The 26,851-nt window shown below is 43.1% G+C and overlaps 2 protein-coding genes across 2 annotated transcripts in view; one reads left to right on the forward strand and one right to left on the reverse strand.

Annotated features, from left to right (window-relative positions):
* Positions 1-6,922, forward strand: part of LOC134928353 (E3 ubiquitin-protein ligase RNF31-like) — a 146,764-nt gene extending 139,842 nt beyond the window's left edge. The window contains exon 15 of the mRNA XM_063923998.1: positions 5,236-6,922. Coding sequence (XP_063780068.1) covers positions 5,236-5,277 — 42 coding nt within the window. The 3' untranslated portion in view covers positions 5,278-6,922. The remainder of the gene's footprint in view (positions 1-5,235) is intronic.
* Positions 6,923-6,930: 8 nt separating this feature from the next.
* The window catches only part of IMPA1 (inositol monophosphatase 1), a 51,000-nt gene continuing 31,079 nt past the window's right edge, over positions 6,931-26,851 (reverse strand). The window contains exons 5-9 of the mRNA XM_063923999.1: positions 26,720-26,765; positions 24,219-24,327; positions 15,737-15,845; positions 13,374-13,525; positions 6,931-11,716 (exon numbers count right to left, since the gene is read on the reverse strand). Of these exons, the coding sequence (XP_063780069.1) occupies positions 11,595-11,716; positions 13,374-13,525; positions 15,737-15,845; positions 24,219-24,327; positions 26,720-26,765 (538 nt within the window). The 3' untranslated portion in view covers positions 6,931-11,594. The remainder of the gene's footprint in view (positions 11,717-13,373; positions 13,526-15,736; positions 15,846-24,218; positions 24,328-26,719; positions 26,766-26,851) is intronic.

Raw genomic sequence — 26,851 nt, forward strand, 5'->3', positions numbered from 1 at the left:
ACCCTTTTGTAGGATCCATACATTCTGTATCATGTTCCAGTATTTAGAGTAGGGGTGGGCAACATGCGGCCCGCGGACCGATCCTGCCTGGCCCGCTGTGCCCCACCAGAGTGCAATGACAAGAGGCCCGACAGGCCGCTTGTCATTACACTGCTCTCAGACAGGGTCAGCTGACCGGGATTTCCTCTATCATGCGCTGGGCGGCGCTGGGCGTCACGGGGGGGCGGCGCTGGGCGGGCACTGCAGTGGGGACTCGGAGCAGAAGCGGCCAGTGGGGAGCACAAGCGGAGGCCAGTGGGGAGAAGAAACGGCGGCCAGCGGGGAGAAGAAGCGGCGGCCAGCGGGGAGAAGAAGCGGCGGCCAATGAGAAGCGGTGGCGGCAGCAGCAGCGCGGATCATCAGACAGCGGGGATCGTCTGCCACTGACAAATAGGTAAACCCCCTGTCCTGGATAAAGCTAAAGCTGCCATATAAGTTCAGGGGAGGGGAGTTAAAAACGGTTATATGGGTTTAGGGGAGGGTAAGGACTGCTATATAGGTTTAGGGGAGGTGGGGAAAGGGGGGTAGGGACTGCCATATAGGTTCAGGAGAGAGGGGAGGATAGAATGCTATATGGGTCCAGGGGAGAGGGGGGGGGGGGGGGTAGAGGCTGCAGCATTACACAGGGTGCTGTTTGTTTTCAGCCCTGTGGTTTTTTTATTTTATTACTGGATTACTGTGTTTTTTGGACATATGTGTTGTGCCTGTAAAAAAAAATATGTATTCTACGTAATGTATATTGTATTGTGGTGTGTGTTTTTATAGTTATATACATAACTATGGGCCTTATTCAGACCTGATCGCTAGCAGGCGATTTTTGCACTGCTGCGATCAGGTAGTCGCCGCCTACAGGGGGAGGGGGTAATCGCTGTGCAGGGGTGCGATCGCATGTGCAAGAGAGCTACACAAACAGAACTTTGTGCAGTCTCTGCGCAGCCCAGGACTTACCGCTGCGATGATCAGGGCCGGAGCTGACGTCAGAAACCCTCCCTCGAAATGCCTGGTGCCTCCTGCGTTTTTCCGGACACTCCTCTAAAACGGTCAATTGCCATCCACAAATGTCCTCTTCCTGTCATTCGGCTTGCGATCGCCTGTGCAATTGCTTTGTTCGCACCATCCCGGCGCTGCAGACTGACGTGCCTGCACATTGCAGTGTATGCACAGTTCAAATCCGATCGTCTGCTGTGCAAAAATGCACAGCAGTGATCGTGTCTGACTTGGGCCCTATAACGGGTCTTATTTTAAGTTGGTTGCATTTGCATTTTGCTGCAACTGCTGATTAAGGGGCTGATGCAGACTTGATCACTGTGCTGCTAATTTTGCTGTCCTGCATTCGGGTAGTCGCCGCCCCCAGGGGGAGTGTAAATTCGTCTGTGAAAGTGTGCGATCGTATGTGTACGCAGAGCTGCAAAAATCTACTTTGTGCAGTCTCTGCACAGCCCAGGACTTACTCAGCCGCTGCGATGATCAGGGTTGGAGCTGACGTCAGAAACCCTCCCTCGAAATGCCTGGTGCCTCCTGCGTTTTTCCGGACACTCCTCTAAAACGGTCAATTGCCATCCACAAACGTCCTCTTCCTGTCATTCGGCTTGCGATCGCCTGTGCGATCGCTTTGTTCGCACCATCCCGGCGCTGCAGACTGACGTGCCTGCACATTGCAGTGTATGCACAGTTCAAATCCGATCGTCTGCTGTGCAAAAATGCACAGCAGTGATCGTGTCTGACTTGGGCCCTATAACGGGTCTTATTTTAAGTTGGTTGCATTTGCATTTTGCTGCAACTGCTGATTAAGGGGCTGATGCAGACTTGATCATTGTGCTGCTAATTTTGCTGTCCTGCGTTCGGGTAGTCGCCGCCCCCAGGGGGAGTGTAAATTCGCCTATGCAAGTGTGCGATCGTATGTGTACGCAGAGCTGCAAAAATCTACTTTGTGCAGTCTCTGCGCAGCCCAGTACTTACTCCTACAAATATTTGTCATTCATATCAGTCCCCTCCCTTTTGACGCTTACAGTATGAATTCCGCAACACCTCCCAGTATATTTTTGTGGTGTGGGAGGAAAGCCATACAAACATCGGAGAACATAAAAACATCATACAGATGTCAGTAATGCGCACCACTGTGTGAGTCTTGTTTATATTTATTGCCTAAATTTTGATTTTGATTTAAAATCAACAGACTAAGAAATGAGTTTCACAAAGAAAAGAAAGATAGACGGTGAATGCAGAAAATTCAACAAAGAATGGACTCCTAAATATTTTTTTTTCCTTGTTGGTGAAAAAGCAGTGTGCTTAGTTTGTAAGAAATTCGTGGCAGTATTCAAAGAATATAATTTAAATCGCCATTTCGAGACAAAGCATGCTTTGAAGTATAAAAATTTATCTGCTGAAGACAAATTGGAGAAAGCCAATGAGATGGTTGCTCGAATCCAAAAAGAGCAAACATTTTTCACAAAATTGTCATCTGCACAGGATGGAATTACAAAGGTGAGCTATTTAATAGCACACAAAATCGCCAAGAACAGTAAGCCGTTCACTGAAGGAGAATTTATAAAGGAATGTATGGTTGACTCTGCTGCAATATTGTGCCCAGACAAGAAAAAAATGTTTGAAAATATTAGCTTGTCACGGCGAACTGTTGTGAGGCGCATCGAGGACATATCCGAGAATATGGAACTGCAATTAAAAAAGAAAGTCAACAATATGTCAGATTTTGCGTTAGCACTGGATGAAAGTTGTGATGTCAAAGACACAGCCCAGTTGATGATTTTCATTCGAGGTATGAATGAAAATTTTGATATTACAGAAGAGCTGGCATCAATGCAGTCCATGAAAGATACAACAACTGGAAAGGATTTATTGGAGGCTGTAAATCAGTGTGTGTACAAACTTGGAGTGGAGTGGGAAAAATTGGCTGGTGTGACAACTGACGGAAGCCCCAATCTAACAGGAAAAAATATTGGATTGCTAAAAAGAATTCAAGACCAAGTCAGTGAAAAGAATCCAGAACACAAAATTGTCTTTCTACATTGCATCATACATCAAGAGGTCCTTTGTAAAAGTGTTTTAAAATTAAGCAACGTTGTGGACACAGTTACAAAAGTGGTCAACTACATTCGCGCAAGAGGATTAAATCACAGACAATTTGTAGCTCTGCTAGAGGAGACTGAAGCTGAGCACACAGATATCCTGTATCATACCAATGTGAGATGGCTTAGCTTGGGGAATGTTTTGAAAAGAGTGTGGGAGCTGAGAGAGCAGATTGGGGTGTTTCTAAACATGAAAGGAAAAGAACCCGATTTTCCCCAGCTGAAAAATAAGGATTGGCTATCTGATTTTGCATTTTCTGTTGATGTTATGGGCCACATGAATGAATTAAATCTAAGACTGCTAGGGAAGGGGCTTTTTGCTCATGATCTGCATTTCAGCGTGAAGTCATTTATGACCAAATTGCTGCTTTTCTCCCGTCATTTAAGGAACAAGCAGTTCACTCATTTCTGCACTTTGCATCAAGTTGCTGTTTCAGATGAAAATCTGGAAAAATATGCATCATCAGTACTCGATTTACATGGGGAGTTTTCACGGAGATTCAATGATTTCAAAACAATAGAAAAAGATTTATCTTTGGTCTCCTCACCTTTCACATTTGATGTCGACAATGCTCCTTGTGATCTTCAACTTGAGCTTATTGACCTGCAGTGTGATGCTTTGCTTAAAGAGCAATTCAAATCAGAACCTCTTCCACGGTTTAATGCCTCTCTCAATGGTCAAAACTTTCCAAAGATCAAGGCTCATGCGCGGAAGATGCTTGTGCTATTTGGTTCAACCTACATATGCGAGCAGGCATTTTCTGTGATGAAATTTAACAAGTCAAAACACAGATCTTCCATGAATGATGAGCACCTTGCAGCTGTGCTTCGGATTGCGACAACAGAGATGATGCCTGACTTCGCTTCTCTGATTAATGCGCATCAGAGGTTTCAATCATCTCACTGACTCTTATGTAATTGTTAATTCCACTTTTGATTGTTAGTCTTTTTTTTTTAAACGGACACTCCATTTGATTGTACGAAGGCTTGAGTGTTTGTTATTTATTTATTTTTTCTCTCTCTTATTTTCTGTCTTCTTTCTGTCTTCTCCTCCTCTTCCTCCATTTCTGTTCCTTGTACTCCTACCTAGACATTTACTGTTTTCTATATTGTATCAGTGTTCATTTTCTTATTCTGTTTGCTTTGTATAATAAAATATTTTTTTATAAAAATCTAACAGCATTTTTGTGATATTGTATATACAAGATATTTTGTGTGTGGCCCTCGAATATTCGCTGGAAGTGTTAAGCGGCCCCCCAGCTGAAATAATTGCCCACCCCTGATTTAGAGTATTGGTAGAAGGCCATCCAGCTGTTTAGTTATATCAGAGAGAGATGTGTGCTGAGCGGTCTGTGCTAAATCGCTCAGCACACATCTCTCCCCGTGTGCATGGGGCTTTACACAAACAGATGTTCATTTAACCTTCATTAACATCAAACAAGAATTACTCTTGTAAGTCTTTGAAATAATGCAAATTAGGAATTTATGTTGTATTTTTTTTTTCAGTTCCACAAGAGTAGGTTCTGTGAGATGTCACTCTGAGGCAATATTCCACTGCTCCACATGCAAAGCCATGATTCCTGAGAGCGAGCTGTAATGATAGTTAACTACTGCCTCAGGTCTGCTTGTGGGTTGATTGCAGATCTGTAATTTAATCGGGATGCGGTCAAGATGCCGCCGGCCGGCATCCCGGCGGTCGAAATCCCGACGCCGAAATCCCAACCGCCACAATCCCGACATATTCTCCCTCCGTGGGTGTCCACGACACCCATAGAGGGAGAATATAATAGTGTGCCGAGCGTAGCGAGGCACCGTGCCCGCAGCGTGGCGAGCCCGCAAGAGGCTGCGTTCCGCTCGCCACCCCTGTCGGGATTGTGTGGTCGGGATTCCGGCGTCGGTATTTCGAACGCCGGGATTCCGGCCGGCGGCATTTAGTACTGATCCGATTTAATCACATTGGGTACTTTAAGTGCAAGAATAGACCACATAACTCAGTCCCCAGCTTCTCTAACTGATTCTGTCCCAAAACGTGTATTTATTTTCTATGTGCAATTACAAGAAATATTTAATAATGTTGTAACATGTTACATCTGTGCTTTTCCCCCCCCAGATATTAAAGAAAGAAATACCTCTGTCCCTGTATCCAGATTAATACGGAGAGTTCTCATAAAGCGAAAACGTAATATTTAAAAGTATAACTAGCAGTAGCGAATTTGCTGTTGACTGACAAGGGGACGGTCTATCATCTACTTGACTTAAATATAAAAACACATTACTAAAGAAGCAGCACAATAACACCATTGCAGGCAAGAAGTAATAAATGCTGTATGTATCCATGCGGGAGAGATCTGCATACACAAGGACAGAGGACTGAAATTCCAGGGAATTAGCTACTGACGCATTTCGCTCACCATCATACATTTTCACATTTCTAATTTTTACTAATGTGTCACAGTTAAACAAGAATTGTGTATTCAGAGAACCCTATTGAAGACTACTGGACCAGGCTTGGTAACACTATAGTACAGATATCTTTAGTCTGGAATACAGTACCCGGCAGACACACAAATGGTCTACCTCCATAATGTAGAGTTTTAAAAAGGTACATGAACTTAGGTTAAAAACGCCAGGCTCTGAAGACATGAAAGGGATATACATAAATCTGCATATAGGCATACTTAGGACTTAAGCGCAATGGACACACATTATTGTAAATGTGCAGGAAACTGTAGCAAACTCATCGCTAATCACTCGCCTTGCAAGTAGCTGCAAAAGAAAAGTATAATCAAACTGTATTGAAGCCATGAAGTCAAGTGTAACCAAAGGTGTAATCTCTGTATGCATTGTATGAAACAGGAAATATGGAGGACAGTGTTAAGAGCAAAATTATAGGCAATTATAGTGCAGCCATTTTCACTATTGTATCCTATAGATTGTCTAGGAGTGGGTGCAAGAAGACAAGGCAACCATTCCCAATCACTAGCTATTTCACTAAAGCCTTGCAGCCTTTGTACTCATATTTGTTTATCATATACAGTAAAGGGGGGTACACACGGAGAGATCAGTGCTTAAATTGTAAGCAATATGACTAGATTACTTAGAAGTTAAGCACGGATCTCTCCTTGTGTACCCCCCACAGCGATAGAGATGCGCTGCCCCGTGCGTCCCTATCGCCGGTGCTAGATTGGCCTGCATGCAGGCACAATCTAGCAGGTCGCTCATTTCACCGCTGGGTGAAATGAGCTGCACCCCCCTTGCTCAGCACAGATGTGTGCTGAGCGGTCACTGATAGATTGCTCCGCACAAATCTCTCCCCGTGTGTACGGGGCTTAAGTAGTACTTGGTACTGCATAACAATACTATAGCAGCACCACAATGCTCCCTTGTCAACAGTATACTTTAGAAGTGAATGTAACACCTAGGAAAAGGAGTGTGGAGATGAAAACAGAAACCACATGGTGAATCTCTGCATTCTGATTGGCTAGTTTGTTTTGGTATTCGATTTTTTTGTAACATTCAGTTCTGGGGAGTTTTAAGATTCTGCTAATTAGAATGAAGTACAAGAAGGAAACATTTAAAAAAATGTAGGGTGAAGACAGCAACTCGCTAACAATGCAAAATTTAACATAAGTTACAGCAGAAACGTGTGTACCTGTATTTACTTGAACACTAAAATAAGTATTTATTTGTAACATGTTACATATTATACTACCGGTATTTCTATATTGTACAAAATATAACTATGTAAGTTGTTGGTCTCTATGTCTGAACATCTGGTAAACACAAAATAAACTTGTGATAAGTGTTTTAATACAACGTTTTTTTATTTTTACACACATATGAAACATGTAATTTAAAGGAAGCTGTTTAAGGGGAATGAAGTCACCATGACGACACCAGAATGTTGACAGTATTAATCGACATGGAACAGGATAACATATGCAGAATATCGTCACTTTTAACAATGTCAGAATCTGAAATGTCTTCATGTGAAATGCCAACATTCTGCAGAATGTGGATATTTGGGTGTGCGGCAAGGATTAGGACCAGTGTACCGGAACACCGCATCACCTGGCACTGCCGGACTAGGAAGACACCGCTGCACTGCTGGAGCTGAGGTGATTGCCACACTGCTGTAACCCACTGTTTGCTGACATTCTGAGCATGTTGACATGGTAAATGTTGACATTATAAAAGGTGACAAAACATACCAAAGTTACATTTTGAAAAGAAGGAGCATGGTGGCAATGATCCAAACGTTCTATTATATTCAGCGGGATAGATATGTTCAAACGGGATCCGGTCTTTAGGTAGACTGCACTTAGGTCGACCACTGTTTGTCGACATGCATTAGGTCGACATGGTCACTAGGTCGACATGAGTTTTCCAAAACAAAAACTTGGAACTTTTTGATACTGTACGATCCACGTGGGCTACGACTAGGAATAGTAACCTGTGACGAACGCAGCGGAGCAAGGCACTAATTGGGGTTCCCCATCACTTTACCAAGAAAACACACAAAAAAAAAAGTAAAAAATTAAGTAAAAAACTCATGTTGACCTTTTCCCATGTTGACCTAGTGACAGCTTCAACCTATTTCAGGTGTCGACCTAGTCATTGTCAACCTAATGACAGAGTCGACCTATTTCAAGTGTCGACCTAGTCATTGTCAACCTAATGACAGAGTCGACCTATTTCAAGTGTCGACCTAGTCATTGTCGACCTAATGACTGTCAACCCTATGATCCAAATCCGGTATGAATGGTCGACTATGTTATGGTCGACAGTCATTAGGTCGACCACTATTGGTCAACATTGGCTGTGGTCGACACACGGAAATGTCGACATGAGTTTTTCACTTTTTTGGTGTAGTTTTCTGCGTAAAGTGACGGGGAACCCTAATTAGTGCACTGTGTCCCCTCGCATGGCTCGCAGCTTCGGGCAAGGTGCCTCGCTTCGCTACCACTGCGCTCGGCACAGGTTACCGTTCACAATCGTAGTCCACGTGGAACATAAAGTATGGAAAAGTTCTACAAAAGAAAAAAAATTTGAAAAACTCATGGCGACCTTTTCATGTGTCGACCATGTGTCCATGTCAATGTCGACCAATAGTGGTCGACCTAATGACTGTCGACCATAACATAGTCGACCATCCAAACGGATACCCTATGATCCACACCCGTTCATACACATGTAAGATCATGTAATATGAGAGCTAGAGGTATTACAGATTTATCATATATATCAAATGTCATAAATATCAACTAAAAGCAAATAATTTTTTTTTAAACATCACCAATATATAGTTTGCAATTCATACTTTGGCATCAATACATTTTCCAAAACAGTAAGACAAAGCATTCGGCAAACAGGTTTTTTTCAAGAAAATCTGCACTTGAATATGAAAATGCATATAGAGATATTATCTTTTTGATAGTTTGCACTATTGGCCGAGTTGCTGGTTTATAATAGTGATTTCCTGGTTGGGAGCTCCCTGGTCTGTTTGGAAGCTCCCACCAACCCATACGCTTTCTTGCTGGCTTTATAGTTTTGCAGGAAGATTATAAAAGTGACAGCCTTGCTGTAGGGTCTGTAGGTCTCGAGGTGCTCTCCCCGCCAACACACGGGTTCAGACTGATTCTACCCTACTGGGGTGAGTGACACCACCAGTCCTTGTGGGCATCTTTGTGTCATTGGGAGGGAAGTTTGGATACCTTGAGTTGTTGTTGATGGGCAGGCAGGTGGCCCTATTTAAGCATGGCGTTATTGGTAATGGGCTGGCAGTTGGTCACCATCTGAACCTTGAGCTGAGTTATTGGTAATGTGCTGGTAGTTGGCCACCTTTTTTTGGATTATATGGCCAAGCTGAAGACACTGGGTGTAGGTCCTAGTGTGGAAATGTAGGCTGACATAAGCGTATAGGAATTTATGAACACTTGCAATGTGCCCAACCAATCCCTTGACTCTTGTAATACTTATGTAGTGTAGCGTGATATTGTCTGGTAATCACCAGACAATTACTACTAAATGGGCACACTATTACTACATACACAAAACCCATTAGAAAGCCACACCTGTTTTTTTATTATTCCATCAACAACTTTCTATCTTAAAGCCCCTCTATATGTGACAGCAGCAGAACATATTTAGCTTCTCACATTGTAATTTATATAGGGGATTAATGAATCAAACAAATATTTTGTAAATGGAATATAGGTAGTTATATGTAAATGAAAAAAAAAGAATTAAGATTAATATTTATATAAAGATACTTATTCTGTGGTGCACCCTCGTTAATCCCCCCCCCCCAAAAAAAAAAAAAAAGAATGAAAGAAATCTAAAGAACTGTTAAGAGCTAAAGTAATAAATATCCCAACTGCTCCCCAGCGTGGATTGGTCTGAATTCGTTTGCCAACCATTATACAGTATACTAACATATAATGTCCTTACTTTCATTACCACTGTGTAAATCATTGCCTCCAAAATCGATGACCTGTGTCATCATCTGAACACTAAGTGGGTACTGGCCTGTACACACATGCCGTGATGAGCGATGTCACAAGTGACACTGTCATATTGAGCTGCATGCACGGCCGATCCGCGACCTGCTCTTAACGAGCACGGGTGCGCACATCGGCCGTCGGGGGGACCATACACACTAGACGACTTGAACGATATATCGTTCAAAATCGTCTATATCATTCAATCCTTTCAAAAAAGTCGTCTAGTGTGTATGGCCCTTAACACATGTTACACTGCCTGTCTTGGGCCCCGCCTCTTCTGCACAGGAATGGCTTATCTGCAATGTCACCATTGAACTGAAGCGGACTACTTTCTTGCGTGTGTAAAGTTTAGTGGCACGCCAAAGCTCTGCCATTATGCTCCGAGTTCTTCTTTTGCATTTCCATTCTGAGCTGTATTTGAACATTTGCTTTTCGTTGAATGAAAACAGCTAGAGTGATGCCTGTCAATTCATTATACTGGGTGGTGTGGTCAGCATATAACTGGGTAACACAGAAATTCTGCTGGCAAAACGCGCAAGTTATCCACCAAATATTTTATCTGCATAGCTTGTGGAATAACGAAGAATTTCTCTAATTTTAACCTGAACCTTTTTATTATTTTCATTTTCTATTAGCTGTGTCGCCACTTTCCATGCAGCTCATTCTACTGTACGGGAAGCAGTTACTTTCCCGGCGGTCAGGATACCGATGCTGGAATCCCGACAGCCAAGCAAATCCTGGCGGTTGGAATCCCGACTGGGGGGTGGTCCACGCCACCCCCACAAGGGATAATAAATAAGTGTGGTGAGTGTAGCTCGCCACCGGGCCCAAAGTGTGGAAAGTGCAGCGATCCCGCAAAGGGACAAGCTGTGCTCGCCATCAGGATCCCGCCTGTCGGGAATCCGGCCTTGGTCTTATGATACCGATTCTGCCTGTACATACTAACAGCTAGCGCAAAAAATTTATGGTGGAAAAATGTTATGTATGATGTGGCCATGCACTGCTTCACTTATTCTGTTGCCACAATATTGTGGATGAGGACTTCAGCACAGGTTACAAGAATGAAACCGCAGTATGAAACCTCTGTAAACTGTGCTTAAAACTTTAGAAATAGAAACAGATGTGACAAATGAATTACATTATGGAAGTTTGTTTTACTAGGTGTTAAATACGCAGCCATAGTCCTGGATAACGGTCACTTTTCAGTTACAATTCATGACAAAGTTTATCAAAATGTTTATTCCTTGAAACAAGATAGACGTTGGATATTTTAAATAGCGTTGTCACCAGTATATATAAAAGTTGACTGACATTACATGGCCATTGTTATTTTTTATCATTCCTAAAACAAACGTAATGACATCTAGTGGGCAGTGATAAGAACCCTGCTGAGACTGGGGTGGGGTATGTTTTGTGTAGTCTAGTAGTGTCAGTAAGGCTCTGTATTTCGACAAATGTTTTTTTTCCTACTAACAGGCAAACTCAATTAAAGTTTACAGATGTCAAATGTTGGTGCACGTTTTGCTTTTCGATTAAAAACTAAAATAATATTTTCAGTTTTAGCAAAATTGCTGAAAAAGATCACATCACTAAAATGAAACGTATAACCAGCCAATATTGGGTTAAACATCCATGCATGGATGTAAACAAAGGTAAAAAAAAACTGTTTGCTCAAAATCATTCCTCAAACTAAAGCCCCATCTCCTTGGTTACTTCTTCTCTTACCGGTGGGGCACCTCCTCGGAGATCCTTATCCTCTGCAACTTAGAAGTACATGAAGACATTTGTTCCAATTTCACACTGCAATAGGGCCCTATGTCGGCCTCGACTCCTCTTCCTGTCTACACAGGACATCAAAGAAGTAGTACTGGGGGATGGGGTGGGGCTAATGGTGTGTAAGATTTTCCAGCCACTGGCATACAGTTGGAATTGGCATACAGTTGTATGCTAAAACCGAGGAATGTGGTCACTGCTTCCGGCCATCATCCCGCACTAACGGTATAAGATGGAGTTCTTTGGAGATTCTCTCTCCAATTTCCTTGCTGCTTGCTGCAATCACTCTACAGGACATCAGGTCAAAGGGCCCCCCTGCAAACACAGACAAACAAATTACTGAGTCTCCTCTCATATGTATAAGAAACACCGAAATAGCCACATAAAAAATTGTGGTTCTTTGCAATTATTAAAAGAAGAGCACATGGTTTTATAGCAATTATTCATACTGGATGCAGTCCTGGCACATACTGGATACACACTGGCTGCCTATAGACGGTGCTATGCAGTTTGTGGAATTTTAAAGTAAAGACTGCATACAAGTAAAGCAAGTTACTGCACCATAAGGACGGCCAGATTGGTCATCTCGCACTTCCTGGCCTGATGGTCCCCATTTTTGCCTAAATAGGCCTGGCTAAGCCGCTCCGCCTCCCAACGACCTGCTCTGTCGTTATGATGAGAGGTGGCGCGTTACTAGGTCACCCCCATGTGACGTGTTTTCATTCCACCTTTTCCCATGCGCATAAAGCATGCACCCCCCGATCTTGCCCATAAATCACATAATCTGCCAGATGGCTGATCACGTCCCTAACAACTCTTCCATTTGTAAGTTTTATTGGACAAAAATAATAAATGTAGAATGCTTGATAAGTTGTTGATTCCCCCCCCCAAAAAAAAACCAACACATTTTTCAGCTTCTAGTCATTGATTAAGAAGTTTTAGTATTGCTGATGAACTATGCATTAAAAACCGAGGAGAAACATCTGCAGACACTCTTGTCTGTCTATAATCCTAATTACACACATGTGGAACAATTTTGTTTATTCAGTTTTGTCTATCTGTCCAAACTAAGCAGCAGTTGTAAGCATTATTATACAGGTTGAGTATCCCTTATCCAAAATGCTTGGGACCAGAGGTATTTTGGATATCGGATTTTTCCGTATTTTGGAATAATTGCATACCATAATGAGATATCATGGTGATGGGACCTAAATCTAAGCACAGAATGCATTTATGTTACATATACACCTTATACACACAGCCTGAAGGTAATTTTAGCCAATATTTTTTATAGCATTGTGCATTAAACAAAGTGTGTCTACATTCACACAATTCATTTATATTTCATATACACCTTATACACACAGCCTGAAGGTCATGTAATACAATATTTTTAATAACATTGTGTATTAAACAAAGTTTGTGTACATTGAGCCATCAGAAAACAAAAGTTTCACTATCTCACTCTCACTCAAAAAAGTCCGTATTTCGGAATATTCCGTATTTCGGATATTTGGATATGGGATACTCAACCTGTATTGCACAACAGAATATGCTGGCGCTATATAAGTAACTATTGATAAATAAAATTGTCGGTGGATGGGAATTTGTATTAAAGTCTATGGTAAATACCTATACACCTGCACAGCAATCCTGGTGCGGAACTTGAACAGCTGAATGCGATGGGATTTTATTAGATGACTATATGGAAGAAATCCACATAAATCCTAACATTCAGGGGTCTATTCATGAAGCAGTGAAAAGAAGAGTGTAGAAGTGAGCCTGTGGAGAAGCTGTCCATGGCAACCAATCAGCTGCTCCGTAAAATTTTACAGTATGCAAATTCTAAATCTTACTTCAAAGCTGACTGGTTGCCATGGGCAACTTCTCCACACTTTTCACCGCTTCATGGATAGACCCCTTAGTATTGAGAGGAGTTATCAGAGCTGAAGTGACATGCTTGAGGACAAACCTTTTGCATCCAAAATAACCCCTCCGGCCTCTGTAATGATGACAGACGCTGCAGCCATGTCCCAGCAATGGATGCCCATCTCATAATAAGCATCAGCGCCTCCTGTAGCCACTAGACACATGTTCACAGCTGCCGTGCCCACTGCCCGGATCCTAGGTGCAAATATTGGTAAAACATTGAAAACATTGCTTAAACGTAATCTTATGTGATTTATTATTACAGAACGTAAATTTAATAAACTACTACCAGGAATATTTTTCATTAGATTAAGCCCCTCTATCAATAAACAGATGTGTCCTCCTACATCTATTCCTTCAGCTCCATGTGGTGTGAGAGGCCTGGTGTGATTACTGTACTGTGTACTTTTTCCTCAGTTAGTGTACTTGGTTAGGTGTTTGTCGCAGAGTAATTGGCATACAGTTGTACAGTATATTAAGCATTACAATGAATGCTGTAGGTCTCTCTTTATCGGGGATATTCAGAGTTGTTAGCTAACCAAAAATGTTAGCAGTTGGGCAAAACCATGTTGCACTGCAGGTGGGGCAGATATAACACGTGCAGAGAGAGTTAGATTTGGGTGGGTTATATTGTTTCTGTGCATGGTAAATACTGGCTGCTTTATTTTTACACTGCAATTTAGATTTCAGTTTAAACACACCCCACCCAAATCTAACTCTCTCTGCACATGTTACATCTGCCCCACCTGCAGTGAAACATGGTTTTGCACAATTGCTAACAACTTTAAATAACACCCCAAATGTTTTGTTGCTTTAACCTGGATTGTGTACCTTTTCCTCAGTTTTGCCACTTTTTAATCAACTAGTTATTTTTTCCTCTATTGCGCTGTTTACTCAATGTTGGGTCTTCTAGTTTACTAGGTACTTAGGATCAGTGTTTGTTAGGAAGCAGACTCTGAGGTGGGCTAAATGGTGCTATTTGGCGCATTTTGAGGATTGGTGTTATGTGGACACATCTATAGAAGAACTGATCTCTATTTCAGCAATCTAACTGAAATCATAGTGCACAAGTTATGAGCTGTAAGTACTCAAGCATTAAATAAATGCACCTTTTCTAGGTTCTAGAACAAAGTTATATACTTTGTAAGTAATTACTTGTACCTTCCTGCACAGCAGAGGTTATTACTGTATATTACCGAGAAAGATTTTTTTCACTTCTGTCTCTGACTTGAGCATACACTCATTGGACACTTTATTAGGCACATTGCTCTATAATGCACATATACAATAAGCCAATCATGTGGTGGCAACACAATGCATAGAAGAATGCAGACATGGTCAAGAGGTTCAGATGTTGAGACCAAACACCAGTATGAGGTAGAAATGTGATCTATGGAACTTTGACCATGGAATGAGTATTGGTGTTAGACAGGGTGGTCTGTGTATCTCCAAAACTACTGATCTCCTGAGATATGCACACATAAAAGTATACAGAGAATGGTGTGAAAAGCCAATCACATCCAGTGAGCGGCAGTTCGCTTGACAAAATTGCTTGGTTAATAAGAAAGATCATAGCTGAATGGACCTGCTGCTTCAAGGGAGCAAGAATACAACAGTAACGCTCATAACCAATCGTTGGAACAGTGGTATGCAGAAGAGCATGTCGATCCTTGAAGTGGATGGGATACAGCAGCAGAAGACCGCACCGGGTTCCATGCCGTCAGCCAAACTGAGGCTACAGTAGTCACAGGCTCAGCTAAACTTGATGACTGGAAAAATGTTGCCTGGTCTGATGAATCCCGATTTATGGTGCACTATGCAGGTGATAGGATATCCTGCTTGTGACTACCGATAGTCTGGTAACGGTGTTACGGTGTGGAGAATGTTTCTTGGCACTCATTAGGCCTCCTAATACCAACTATTCATTGCTTAAATGTCACAGGGTACCCACGTACTGTTGCCGATGATGTGAATTCCTTTATGGCCACAGTACACCAATCTTCTAATGGCTACTTCCAGCAGGATGACACCCCATGGCACAAACCACCCATCATCTAAAGCTGGCTCTGGCTTTCACCAGATCTCAATCCACGATTCACAGCATGAATGTGCAACCGACAATTCCACGGCAGCTGCTTGATGCCATCAGGTCACCGTGGACCCATATCTCTAAGGAAGGTTTCAGCACCTTGCTGAATCCATGCCATGAAGAATTCAGGATGATCTGGGAGAAAAGGGGAGGGGGTCCTGTACTAGAAAGGTCTATCTAATAAAGTGGCCACTGGTTGCATAAACTGCTGTATGGCAGGGTCATGTACTGTAAATGACAGTAGGGTTTTATTCTTCATACAATTATTCATTTTTCTCACAAAATGTTTATAACAAAAGCATAAAACAGAGTATTACCCATGGATTGGAATACACAATAGTCTCTCCATGTTAGACAGAACAGTAGCAATAACGTCTGGGTTACGATTTGATCCCAATTCTGTAATAATCATGGATTTTGTTATATCTGAAAAATAAAGAACAGTGTCAACTAAGGTAATTTACCAAAATACATCAAATGTAAAACTGGATTATTCTGCGGCATGTTCTTCATGCATATACTGTACTTCCTCAGCCTAGGCAGCAGCGACATAAGAGAGAAGGCAGGGATATAGTATAATAGGAGGGTATGTAGAATGTACCCTCTTTCCTTGCACTCTCCTTATCAGTGCTCCTTGTCTTTTGCCTCCTTCAGCAACTCAGGCACTGTCTGCTCACCCTGCGATGGGTAAGGGATCAGTGAGAGGTGTTGTGCCTTCCTCCTGCCCGCTGACTAGAACCTTACCATTGCCCCTGCACTTGTCACTCCTTGTCTATAGGGTTACTGGAAAGCTTGGATTCCCCCATGGTGTCACTGTTATGCATTGTATTTACGTGGTTTCCTGTATTTGTTTTTCTCAGTGCTGTATTCACCTTGTGGCAGCTAACAAATATAAAAATATTAATGTGCTGAGAATCATAGGGATTTTATTGTTAGAGACCCTACTGTTAACACTACACTGTATCAACTTTTATATTAAATGTTAAAGATGTATTGTTGCTATAGGTTATAACTTTTCAATAGATCATATAATGGGTTATTTACATATGTACGAGGCACATGCGACATCATAGATCCGTCCGATTTGGCGCTCTTATTTGCAAGTTGCACAACATCTGACTGTTTCTTTAGGCACGTTTACAGTAAAGGACAGGTAACACAAGCAAGTGGTGTACAAGGACTATGGGGTCCTATTTCCTAAGCCTTGGAGAGAAATAAAGTAAACGGAGCTCCTAACTGCCATGTTACAGTTACTGTGTTAGAAAAATGACAGTTAGGAGCTGATTGGCCGGTACTTAATATCCGTCTACATTTTCTCTCTCTACGGCTTAGTACATAGACCCCTCCCTAAGGGGTCTATTTACTAAGCCTTGGACGGAGATAAAAGTACCATCCAATCAGCTCCTGTTATTTTTCAAACACAGTAACTGTAACATGCAAGTTAAAGTTCCAGCCAATCGGCTCCTAACTGCCATGTTACACTTACTGTGTTCGAAAAATAACAGGAGCTGACTGGCTGGTACTTTATCTCTGTCCACTTTATCTCCATTCAAGGATTAGTAAATAGACACTATCACTAGTATGAAAATTCAGCGATACAGGTTGAGTATCCCATATCCAAATATTCCGAAATACGGAATATTCCGAAATACAGACTTTTTTGAGTGAGAGTGAGACAGTGAAACCTTTGTTTTCTGATGGCTCAATGTACACAAACTTTAATACACAAAGTTATAGAAAATATTGTATTAAATGACCTTCAGGCTGTGTGTATAAGGTGTATAAGGTGTATATGAAACATAACTGAATTGTGTGAATGTAGACACACTTTGTTTAATGCACAAAGTTATAAAAAATATTGGCTAAAATTACCTTCAGGCTGTGTGTATAAGGTGTATATGTAACATAAATGCATTCTGTGCTTAGATTTAGGTCCCATCACCATGATATCTCATTATGGTATGCAATTATTCCAAAATACGGAAAAATCCCATATCCAAAATATCTCTGGTCCCAAGCATTTTGGATAAGGAATACTCAACCTGTAGTAGGCAGACTGTTTCCGATAAATTCAGTTCCATTTTTAAACTACTGTGTTTTGGGTCACATCTGCAACATTTGCTGCCAAGATCCAGTGGCTGCAATATGCAAATTAAAGTATACAGTATATTGTGTGAACAGAAAGATGATTCCTCCACAGTAATTACAGGATGGAACAAATAAGGAGAGACATTTTGTTTTTTAACATTAACTAAAAATGCGGGTAAATTCCAGTGTTTTATGACAAAATTAGAGAAAATTAAGCTTTTGTTTACTAAAACAGGGATCAGTATTGATAAAAAAATAAGAATTTACTTACCGATAATTCTATTTCTCGGAGTCCGTAGTGGATGCTGGGGTTCCTGAAAGGACCATGGGGAATAGCGGCTCCGCAGGAGACAGGGCACAAAAGTAAAGCTTTTACAGGTCAGGTGGTGTGTACTGGCTCCTCCCCCTATGACCCTCCTCCAGACTCCAGTTAGGTACTGTGCCCGGACGAGCGTACACAATAAGGGAGGATTTTGAATCCCGGGTAAGACTCATACCAGCCACACCAATCACACCGTACAACTTGTGATCTAAACCCAGTTAACAGTATGATAACAGAGGAGCCTCTGAAAGATGGCTTCCTAAACAATAACCCGAATTAGTTAACAATAACTATGTACAAGTATTGCAGATAATCCGCACTTGGGATGGGCGCCCAGCATCCACTACGGACTCCGAGAAATAGAATTATCGGTAAGTAAATTCTTATTTTCTCTATCGTCCTAAGTGGATGCTGGGGTTCCTGAAAGGACCATGGGGATTATACCAAAGCTCCCAAACGGGCGGGAGAGTGCGGATGACTCTGCAGCACCGAATGAGAGAACTCCAGGTCCTCCTTTGCCAGGGTATCAAATTTGTAAAAATTTACAAACGTGTTCTCCCCTGACCACGTAGCTGCTCGGCAGAGTAGTAATGCCGAGACCCCTCGGGCAGCCGCCCAAGATGAGCCCACCTTCCTTGCGGAATGGGCCTTAACAGATTTAGGCTGTGGCAGGCCTGCCACAGAATGTACAAGTTGAATTTTGTTACAAATCCAACGAGCAATCGACTGCTTAGAAGCAGGTGCACCCAACTTGTTGGGTGCATACAGTATAAACAGCGAGTCAGATTTTCTGACTCCAGCCGTCCTTTAAATGTATATTTTTAAGGCTCTGACAACGTCCAACAACTTGGAGTCCTTCAAGTCGTCTGTAGCCGCAGGCACTACAATAGGCTGGTTCAGGTGAAACGCTGATACCACCTTAGGGAGAAAATGCGGACGCGTCCGCAGCTCTGCCCTATGTCGAATGGAAAATTAAATAAGGGCTTTTATAAAACAAAGCCGCCAGTTCAGATACTCTCCCGGCCGAAGCCAGGGCCAGTAACATAGTCACTTTCCATGTGAGATATTTCAAATCCACCTTCTTTAGTGGTTCAAACCAATTTGATTTGAGGAAATCTAAAACTACATTTAGATCCCACGGTGCCACCTTAGGCACCACAGGAGGCTGTATATGCAGTACTCCTGTGATAAAAATCTGGACCTCAGGGACTGAGGCCAATTCTTTTTGGAAGAATATTGATAGGGCCGAAATTTGAACCTTAATAGATCCCAATTTGAGACCCATAGACAATCCTGATTGCAGGAAATGTAGGAAAACGACCCAGTTGAAATTCCTCCATCGGAGCACTCCGCTGCTCGCACCACGCAACATATTTTCGCCAAATACGGCGATAAAGCTTCGCGGTGACTTCCTTCCTTGCCTTTATCAAGGTAGGAATGACTTCTTCTGGAATGCCTTTTCCTTTTAGGATCTGGCATTCAAACGCCATGCCGTCAAACGCAGCCGCGGTAAGTCTTGAAAAAGACAAGTACCCTGCTGAAGCAGGTCCCTTCTCAGAAGTAGAGGCCACGGATCGTCCGTGACCATCTCTCGAAGTTCCGGGTACCAAGTCCTTCTTGGCCAATCCGGAGCCACTAGTCTTACTCCACTTTGCCGTATAATCCTCAATACCTTTGGTATGAGAGGCAGAGGAGGAAACACATATACCGACTGGTACACCCAAGGTGTTACCAGCGCGTCCACAGCTATTGCCTGCAGATCTCTTGACCTGGCGCAATACCTGTCCAGTGTTTTGTTGAGGCGAGACGCCATCATGTCCACCATTGGTTTTACCCAACGGTTTAATAGCATGTGGAAAACTTCTGGATGAAGTCTCCACTCTCCCGGGTGAAGGTCGTGTCTGCTGAGGAAGTCTGCTTCCCAGTTGTCCACGCCCCGGATGAATACTGCTGACAGTGCTATCACGTGATTCTCCGCCCAGCGAAGGATCCTGGCAGCTTCTGCCATTGCCCTCCTGCTTCTTGTGCCGCCCTGTCTGTTTACATGGGCGACTGCCGTGATGTTGTCCGACTGGATCAACACCGGTCTTCCTTGAAGCAGAGGTTCCGCCTGGCTTAGAGCATTGTAGATTGCTCTTAGTTCCAGAATGCTTATGTGAAGAGACTTTTTCAGGCTCGACCACACTCCCTGGAAATTTCTTCCCTGTGTGACTGCTCCCCAGCCTCTCTGGCTGGCACCCGTGGTCACCAGGATCCAATCCTGCATGCCGAATCTGCGGCCCTCCAATAGATGAGCCTCCTGCAACCACCACAGAAAGGATACCCTTGTCCTCGGCGACAGGGTTATCCGCAGGTGCATCTGAAGATGCGACCCTGACCATTTGTCCAACAGATCCCTTTGCATGGAATCTGCCGAAAGGGATTGCTTCGTAAGAAGCTACCAGTTTTTCCCAGGACTCTTGTGCATTGATGTACAGACACCTTTCCTGGTTTTAGGAGGTTCCTGACCAGGTCAGATAACTCCTTGGCTTTTTCTTCGGGAAGAAAAACCTTTTCTGAACTGTGTCCAGAATCATCCCCAGGAACAGCAGACGAGTTGTCGGCATTAATTGGGATTTTGGAATATTCAGAATCCATCCGTGCTGCTTTAGCACCTCTTGAGATAGTGCTAAACCCATCTCTAGCTGTTCTCTGGACCTTGCCCTTATTAGGAGATCGTCCAAGTATGGGATAATTAATACGCCTTTTCTTCGAAGAAGAAATATTATCTCGGCCATTACCTTTGTAAAGACCCGAGGTGCCGTGGACAAACCAAACGGCAGCGTCTGAAACTGATAGTGACAGTTTTGTACAACGAACCTGAGGTACCCCTGGTGTGAGGGGTAATTGGAACGTGGAGATACGCATCCTTGATGTCCAAGGATACCATAAAGTCCCCTTCTTCCAGGTTCGCTTATCACTGCTCTGAGTGACTCCATCTTGAACTTGAACTTCTTTATGTACAGGTTCAAGGACTTCAGATTTAGAATAGGCCTTACCGAGCCATCCGGCTTCGGTACCACAAAAAGAGTGGAATAATACCCCTTCCCTTGTTGTAGAAGAGGTACCTTGACTATCACCTGCTGAGAATACAGCTTGTGAATGGCTTCCAAAACCGTCTCCCTTTCTGAGGGGGACGTTGGTAAAGCAGACTTCAGGAAACGGCGAGGTGGCTCTGTCTCTAATTTCAACCTGTACCCCTGAGATATTATCTGCAGGATCCAGGGATTTACCTGCGAGTGAGCCCACTGCGCGCTGTAATTCTTGAGACGACCGCCTACCGCCCCCGAGTCCGCTTGCGAAGCCCCAGCTGAGGCTTTTGTAGAAGCCGGGGAGGGCTTCTGTTCCTGGGAAGGAGCTGCCTGTTGCTGTCTCTTCCCTCGTCCTCTGCCTCGTGGCAGATATGAATAGCCCTTTGCTCTCTTATTTTTAAAGGAACGAAAAGGCTGCGGTTGAAAGGTCGGTGCCTTTTTCTGTTGGGGAGTGACTTGAGGTAGAAAGGTGGATTTCCCGGCCGTAGCCGTGGCCACCAAATCCGATAGACCGACCCCAAATAACTCCTCTACGCATCGCCTGTCCACTGTCGTGTCCATAAAGCTCTTCTGGCCGAAATGGACATAGCACTTACCCGTGATGCCAGTGTGCAGATATCTCTCTGTGCATCACGCATATAAAGAAATGCATCCTTTATTTGTTCTAACGACAGTAAAATATTGTCCCTGTCCAGGGTATCAATATTTTCGATCAGGGACTCTGACCAAACTACCCCAGCACTGCACATCCAGGCAGTCGCAATAGCTGGTCGTAGTATAACACCTGCATGTGTGTATATACCTTTTTAGATATTTTCCATCCTCCTATCTGATGGATCTTTAAGTGCGGCCGTCTCAGGAGAGGGTAACGCCACTTGTTTTGATAAGCGTGTTAGCGCTTTGTCCACCCTAGGAGGTGTTTCCCAGCGCTCCCTAACCTCTAGCGGGAAAGGGTATAAAGCCAATAACTTCTTTGAAATTAGCAGTTTTTTATCGGGGCACCCCACGCTTCATCACACACGTCATTTAATTCTTCTGATTCGGTAAAAACTACTGGTAGTTTTTTCACACCCCACATAATACCCTGTTTAGTGGTACCTGTAGTATCAGCTAAATGTAACATCTCCTTTATTGCCAAAATCATATAACGTGTGGCCCTTTTGGAAAATACGGTTGATTCGTCACCTTCACTACCGAAATCAGTGCCTGTGTCTGGGTCTGTGTCGACCGACTGAGGCAAGGGGCGTTTTACAGCCCCTGACGGTGTTTGAGGCGCCTGGACAGGCACTAAGTGAGTGTCCGGCCGCCTCATGTCGGCAAACGACTGCTTAAGCGAGTTGACGCTATCCCGTAATTCCACAAATAAGGCATCCATTCTGGTGTCGACCCCCTAGAAGGTGACATCCTCATATTTGGCAATTGCTCCGCCTCCACACCAATAACGTCCTCATACATGTCGACACACACGTACCGACACACAGCAGACACACAGGGAATGCTCTATACGAAGACAGGACCCACTAGCCCTTTGGGGAGACAGAGGGAGAGTCTGCCAGCACACACCAAAAAAGCGCTATATATGACAGGGATAGCCTTATGATTAAGTGCTCCCTTATAGCTGCTTTTATATTAATATATTGCCATTTATTTTGCCCCCCCTCTCTGTTATACCCTGTTTCTGTAGTGCAGTGCAGAGGAGAGACCTGGGAGCCTTCCTGACCAGCGGAGCTGTGACAGAAAATGGCGCCGTGTGCTGAGGAGATAGGCCCCGCCCCTTTTCCGGCGGGCTCGTCTCCCGCTATTTAGTACATTTAGGCAGGGGTAAATATCTCCATATAGCCTCTGGGCTATATGTGAGGTATTTTTAGCCTTTTTAAAGGTTTACATTTGCCTCCCAGGGCGCCCCCCCCCAGCGCCCTGCACCCTCAGTGACTGCCGTGTGAAGTGTGCTGAGAGGAAAATGGCGCACAGCTGCAGTGCTGTGCGCTACCTTAAGAAGACTGCAGGAGTCTTCAGCCGCCGATTCTGGACCTCTTCTTGCTTCAGCATCTGTGAGGGGGCCGGCGGCGTGGCTCCGGTGACCATCCAGGCTGTACCTGTGATCGTCCCTCTGGAGCTTCATGTCCAGTAGCCAAGAAGCCAATCCATCCTGCACGCAGGTGAGTTCACTTCTTCTCCCCTCTGTCCCTCGTTGCAGTGATCCTGTTGCCAGCAGGAATCACTGTAAAATAAAAAACCTAAGCTAAACTCTCTAAGCAGCTCTTTATGAGAGCCACCTAGAATTGCACCCTTCTCGGCCGGGCACAAAAATCTAACTGGAGTCTGGAGGAGGGTCATAGGGGGAGGAGCCAGTACACACCACCTGACCTGTAAAAGCTTTACTTTTGTGCCCTGTCTCCTGCGGAGCCGCTATTCCCCATGGTCCTTTCAGGAACCCCAGCATCCACTTAGGACGATAGAGAAATATATATTAAAATCATATTAAAGCCAAAACTTATACAGCCAACAATTAAAAATTGTAAACTGTCCAATTGTATGCATTATGCACAATGTAGCTATTATGGTGCTTTGCAAATCAATGATAACACATGCTGCACTATTCCAAAGTCACTTATCATAAGTATACTTTATGAGCTAGAACGTTGCTTACAGTATATAGGGGTCTATTTACTAAGCCTTGGAGAGAGATAAAGTGGATGGAGATAAAGTACCAACCAACCAGCACCTGTCATTTTTCCAACACAGCCTGTAATATGGAAGTTAGGAGCTCTATTAAAGGCTTAGTAAATAGACACCATTGTGACTTATGACATCTATATATTAATAGCGTAAGGACAATTTTTGTGAGTGACTTATTTCTATGATGCAGTTGCCAAATCATATACCAGCTCTTGGTCTGTAGATGTGCAGAATTATATTGGCACCGCAATTGCACACAGAATATAGGCATGCTGCATTTCATTTTAATCAACAGACGCTGCTTTTGTGTCCTATTACATTACTTTGCGTCCAAGACGCATTTTCGCGGGAAAAATGCAAAAATAAAAAAGACACTCGGCACTAATGAGTCACACGGCACTCACGCGTTATGTGTAACACGACTTGTAGCGCACGAAGCAAAGATGTAAGAGGACATATCTGTACTAGACTTTTTTTTTTTTTATATCAAACTTGGAGTGTCGAGTAAAACTGAACATTGTGTGTCGCTTCACATGTGATGATTTCCACTCGCTAATGTCTTTAGATCCAATACGCTCAGCCTGTTTAGTATGGAGTAGAGGCACTGTTAACAAAAGCACGCTGTGAGGTGGAACTTACCCTTCTGCCCAGAGACCTGTAATTTCTGGCCATTACAATACGCCCCTTTTCCCCTTCTGCCAGTGTACATCTTGTCTTCTACACAACTGTACACCACTCCAAATTCAACCTGACCAAGAAATAAAATAAATGGTCACATTTTTGTTCGGATAACGGAAAGGCTCATTCTCAGGGGGATATGATTCAAACTTTCTAAAAAGGACAAGTGGAGACGATGCCCATAGCAACCAATCACATTTTATCTGTCATTTTATAGAATAATGATAGCTGCATGTGTAATGGTTGTCCGCTTTAGAAGGTTATACCCCATCGTACCCCAATATCCCTTATGGATGTTAGAGAAAAGCAGCTTTATTGGATGTGCTTCAAGCAGAGGCAGTCCCACAAGACACACAAATGAAAAGGCTGCATTTGCAGCCCTTACATAACATGGGCCCTCATTCAGAGTTGTTCGCTCGCAAGCTGCTTTTAACAGCTTTGCACATGCTAAGCCGCCGCCTACTGGGAGTGAATCTTAGCTTATCAAAATTGCGAACGAAAGATTAGCAGAATTGCGAATAGACACTTCTTAGCAGTTTCTGAGTAGTTCCAGACTTACTCGGCAACTGCGATCAGTTCAGTCAGTTTCGTTCCTGGTTTGACGTCACAAACACACCCAGCGTTCGGCCAGACACTCCTCCATTTCTCCAGCCACTCCCGCGTTTTTCCCAGAAACTGCAGCGTTTTTTCACACACTCCCATAAAACGGCCAGTTTACGCCCAGAAACACCCACTTCCTGTCAATCACATTACGATCACCAGAACGAAGAAAAAACCTCGTAATGCCGTGAGTAAAATACCTAACTGCATAGCAAATTTACTTGGCGCAGTCGCACTGCGGACATTGCGCATGCGCATTAGCGACTAATCGCTCCGTTGCGACAAAAAAATAACGAGCGAACAACTCGGAATGACCACCATGGTGTGTCCAGGTGCTCATTTACCCCCCTTAGCTGGATCTGCCCCTAACTCTGAAAGAGGCCAGTAATGTTCCCACTGACAGAAACTGTTTCTGTAACATTTGAAGTACTTTATAAATGTACAGTACTTGACATTTTAATGACTGCAGCACTGGGACTTGTAGGTATAACATATAATTATTGATAGCAATTAGCTATATATAGAAGATCTTTTTTTTTTTTTTTAAACGGTCTTGTAAGTCACATAATTTATGGGTGTATGCTGGGGTTCTGATTTTTTTGTTAAAATATTTTTTCCCCCCAAAATATCAGTATAAGTCCTCTACAGAAATGGCATATTAAGCCTGTACAGTTCAGTAGTGGTCGGTACCTAGAGCAATTCACTGCTGGTTTTTAAGGCTGGCAATGGGTGCATTTTATTGGCTGGTGGCTCATGTATTTTGTAGATGAGATTTGTATAGGTCACTGGAGAAATACGGCCTTAAGGATGCCCCGTTCGACCCCACCCACACAGCAGATTGACTGGTCTGTCCTTTCCCAGCTCTGTACGGTCAATCAATGCCATGGGAGGCATTAAGTAGACAACCTGGCAAATTTTGGGGGTCTATGGCTGAGCTCAGGTAACCTGTGACAAGGTGGTCTCCTCTGTTCATACCTTGCACTAACAATAACATTCTTTGAATTTGAACCTGCAATGTAATACATACACTGTTTAGCCATGCTATGGTCTCACATCATGAGTTGGAGAGAGCGTAACTGTAAAATCCCCTATATTCATTATAATATATATATATATATATATATATATATATATATATATATATATATATATATATATATATATATATATATATATATATATATATATACACACAGACATTATATATAATGTCTGTGTATGTACAATAACCTTGTTAACGTTGGGTCATTTTCTCTACATAGGATTGTTTAAAATAAGGTAAACTGGTAGTAAATAAAGTCCATGGGGGAGATGTATCAAATCTTGGAGTGGTTCAAAAGGACAGAAGCTGATTGGTTGGTACTTTATCTCTTTCCAATGTTTGATAAATTGCCCCATGTCCTGTAAAATTTTCTATAATGTCAGAAACCTTATGTGAAACTGAACCCCCGATCCAAGCAGAGGCACAGCCAAGGCCTAGTGGGTAGGTGCCCATCATGCAGACGTGTGAAGATTGGTTGCCTGCTTTATTGCAGACCAAGCTGAAAAAGTGAGAGTGCATCTGCAAGATTAGCTCAGACCATTTTTTAATTGCCTTATTTACCAAACTGGAGTGGATATGGCTCTAGAGACACCAGTTAAGGGATGCAGGATTCATAAGTGGAAATGTGTGACCTTAAGAAACTGAGCTATGAAAGCATACAGAGTAGTTGTAGATTCCCAGTTTTTTTTTTTTTTGTTTTTTTTTAAGGGACAGCCAAGAAAGGAAATTTAAATACCAGAGTCCGATACTAACGAGCCTTTATACCCCCTGGTCAAGTGCCCCCACAGGACGAAAGGGGAGTTTAATTCACATTACCTACCTGTTTATTCACTGCAAAGCCGATGGATATTGCCACAAACGGAAACCTTAAATAAGACACATTAAAAACAAAACATTAAAATAACATACTGTAGAATGAGACAATGATTGGTGCAAATGGGAGATACTACAG

This window comes from Pseudophryne corroboree, chromosome 5, assembly GCF_028390025.1.
Source record: "Pseudophryne corroboree isolate aPseCor3 chromosome 5, aPseCor3.hap2, whole genome shotgun sequence".
Classification (NCBI taxonomy): domain Eukaryota; kingdom Metazoa; phylum Chordata; class Amphibia; order Anura; family Myobatrachidae; genus Pseudophryne; species Pseudophryne corroboree.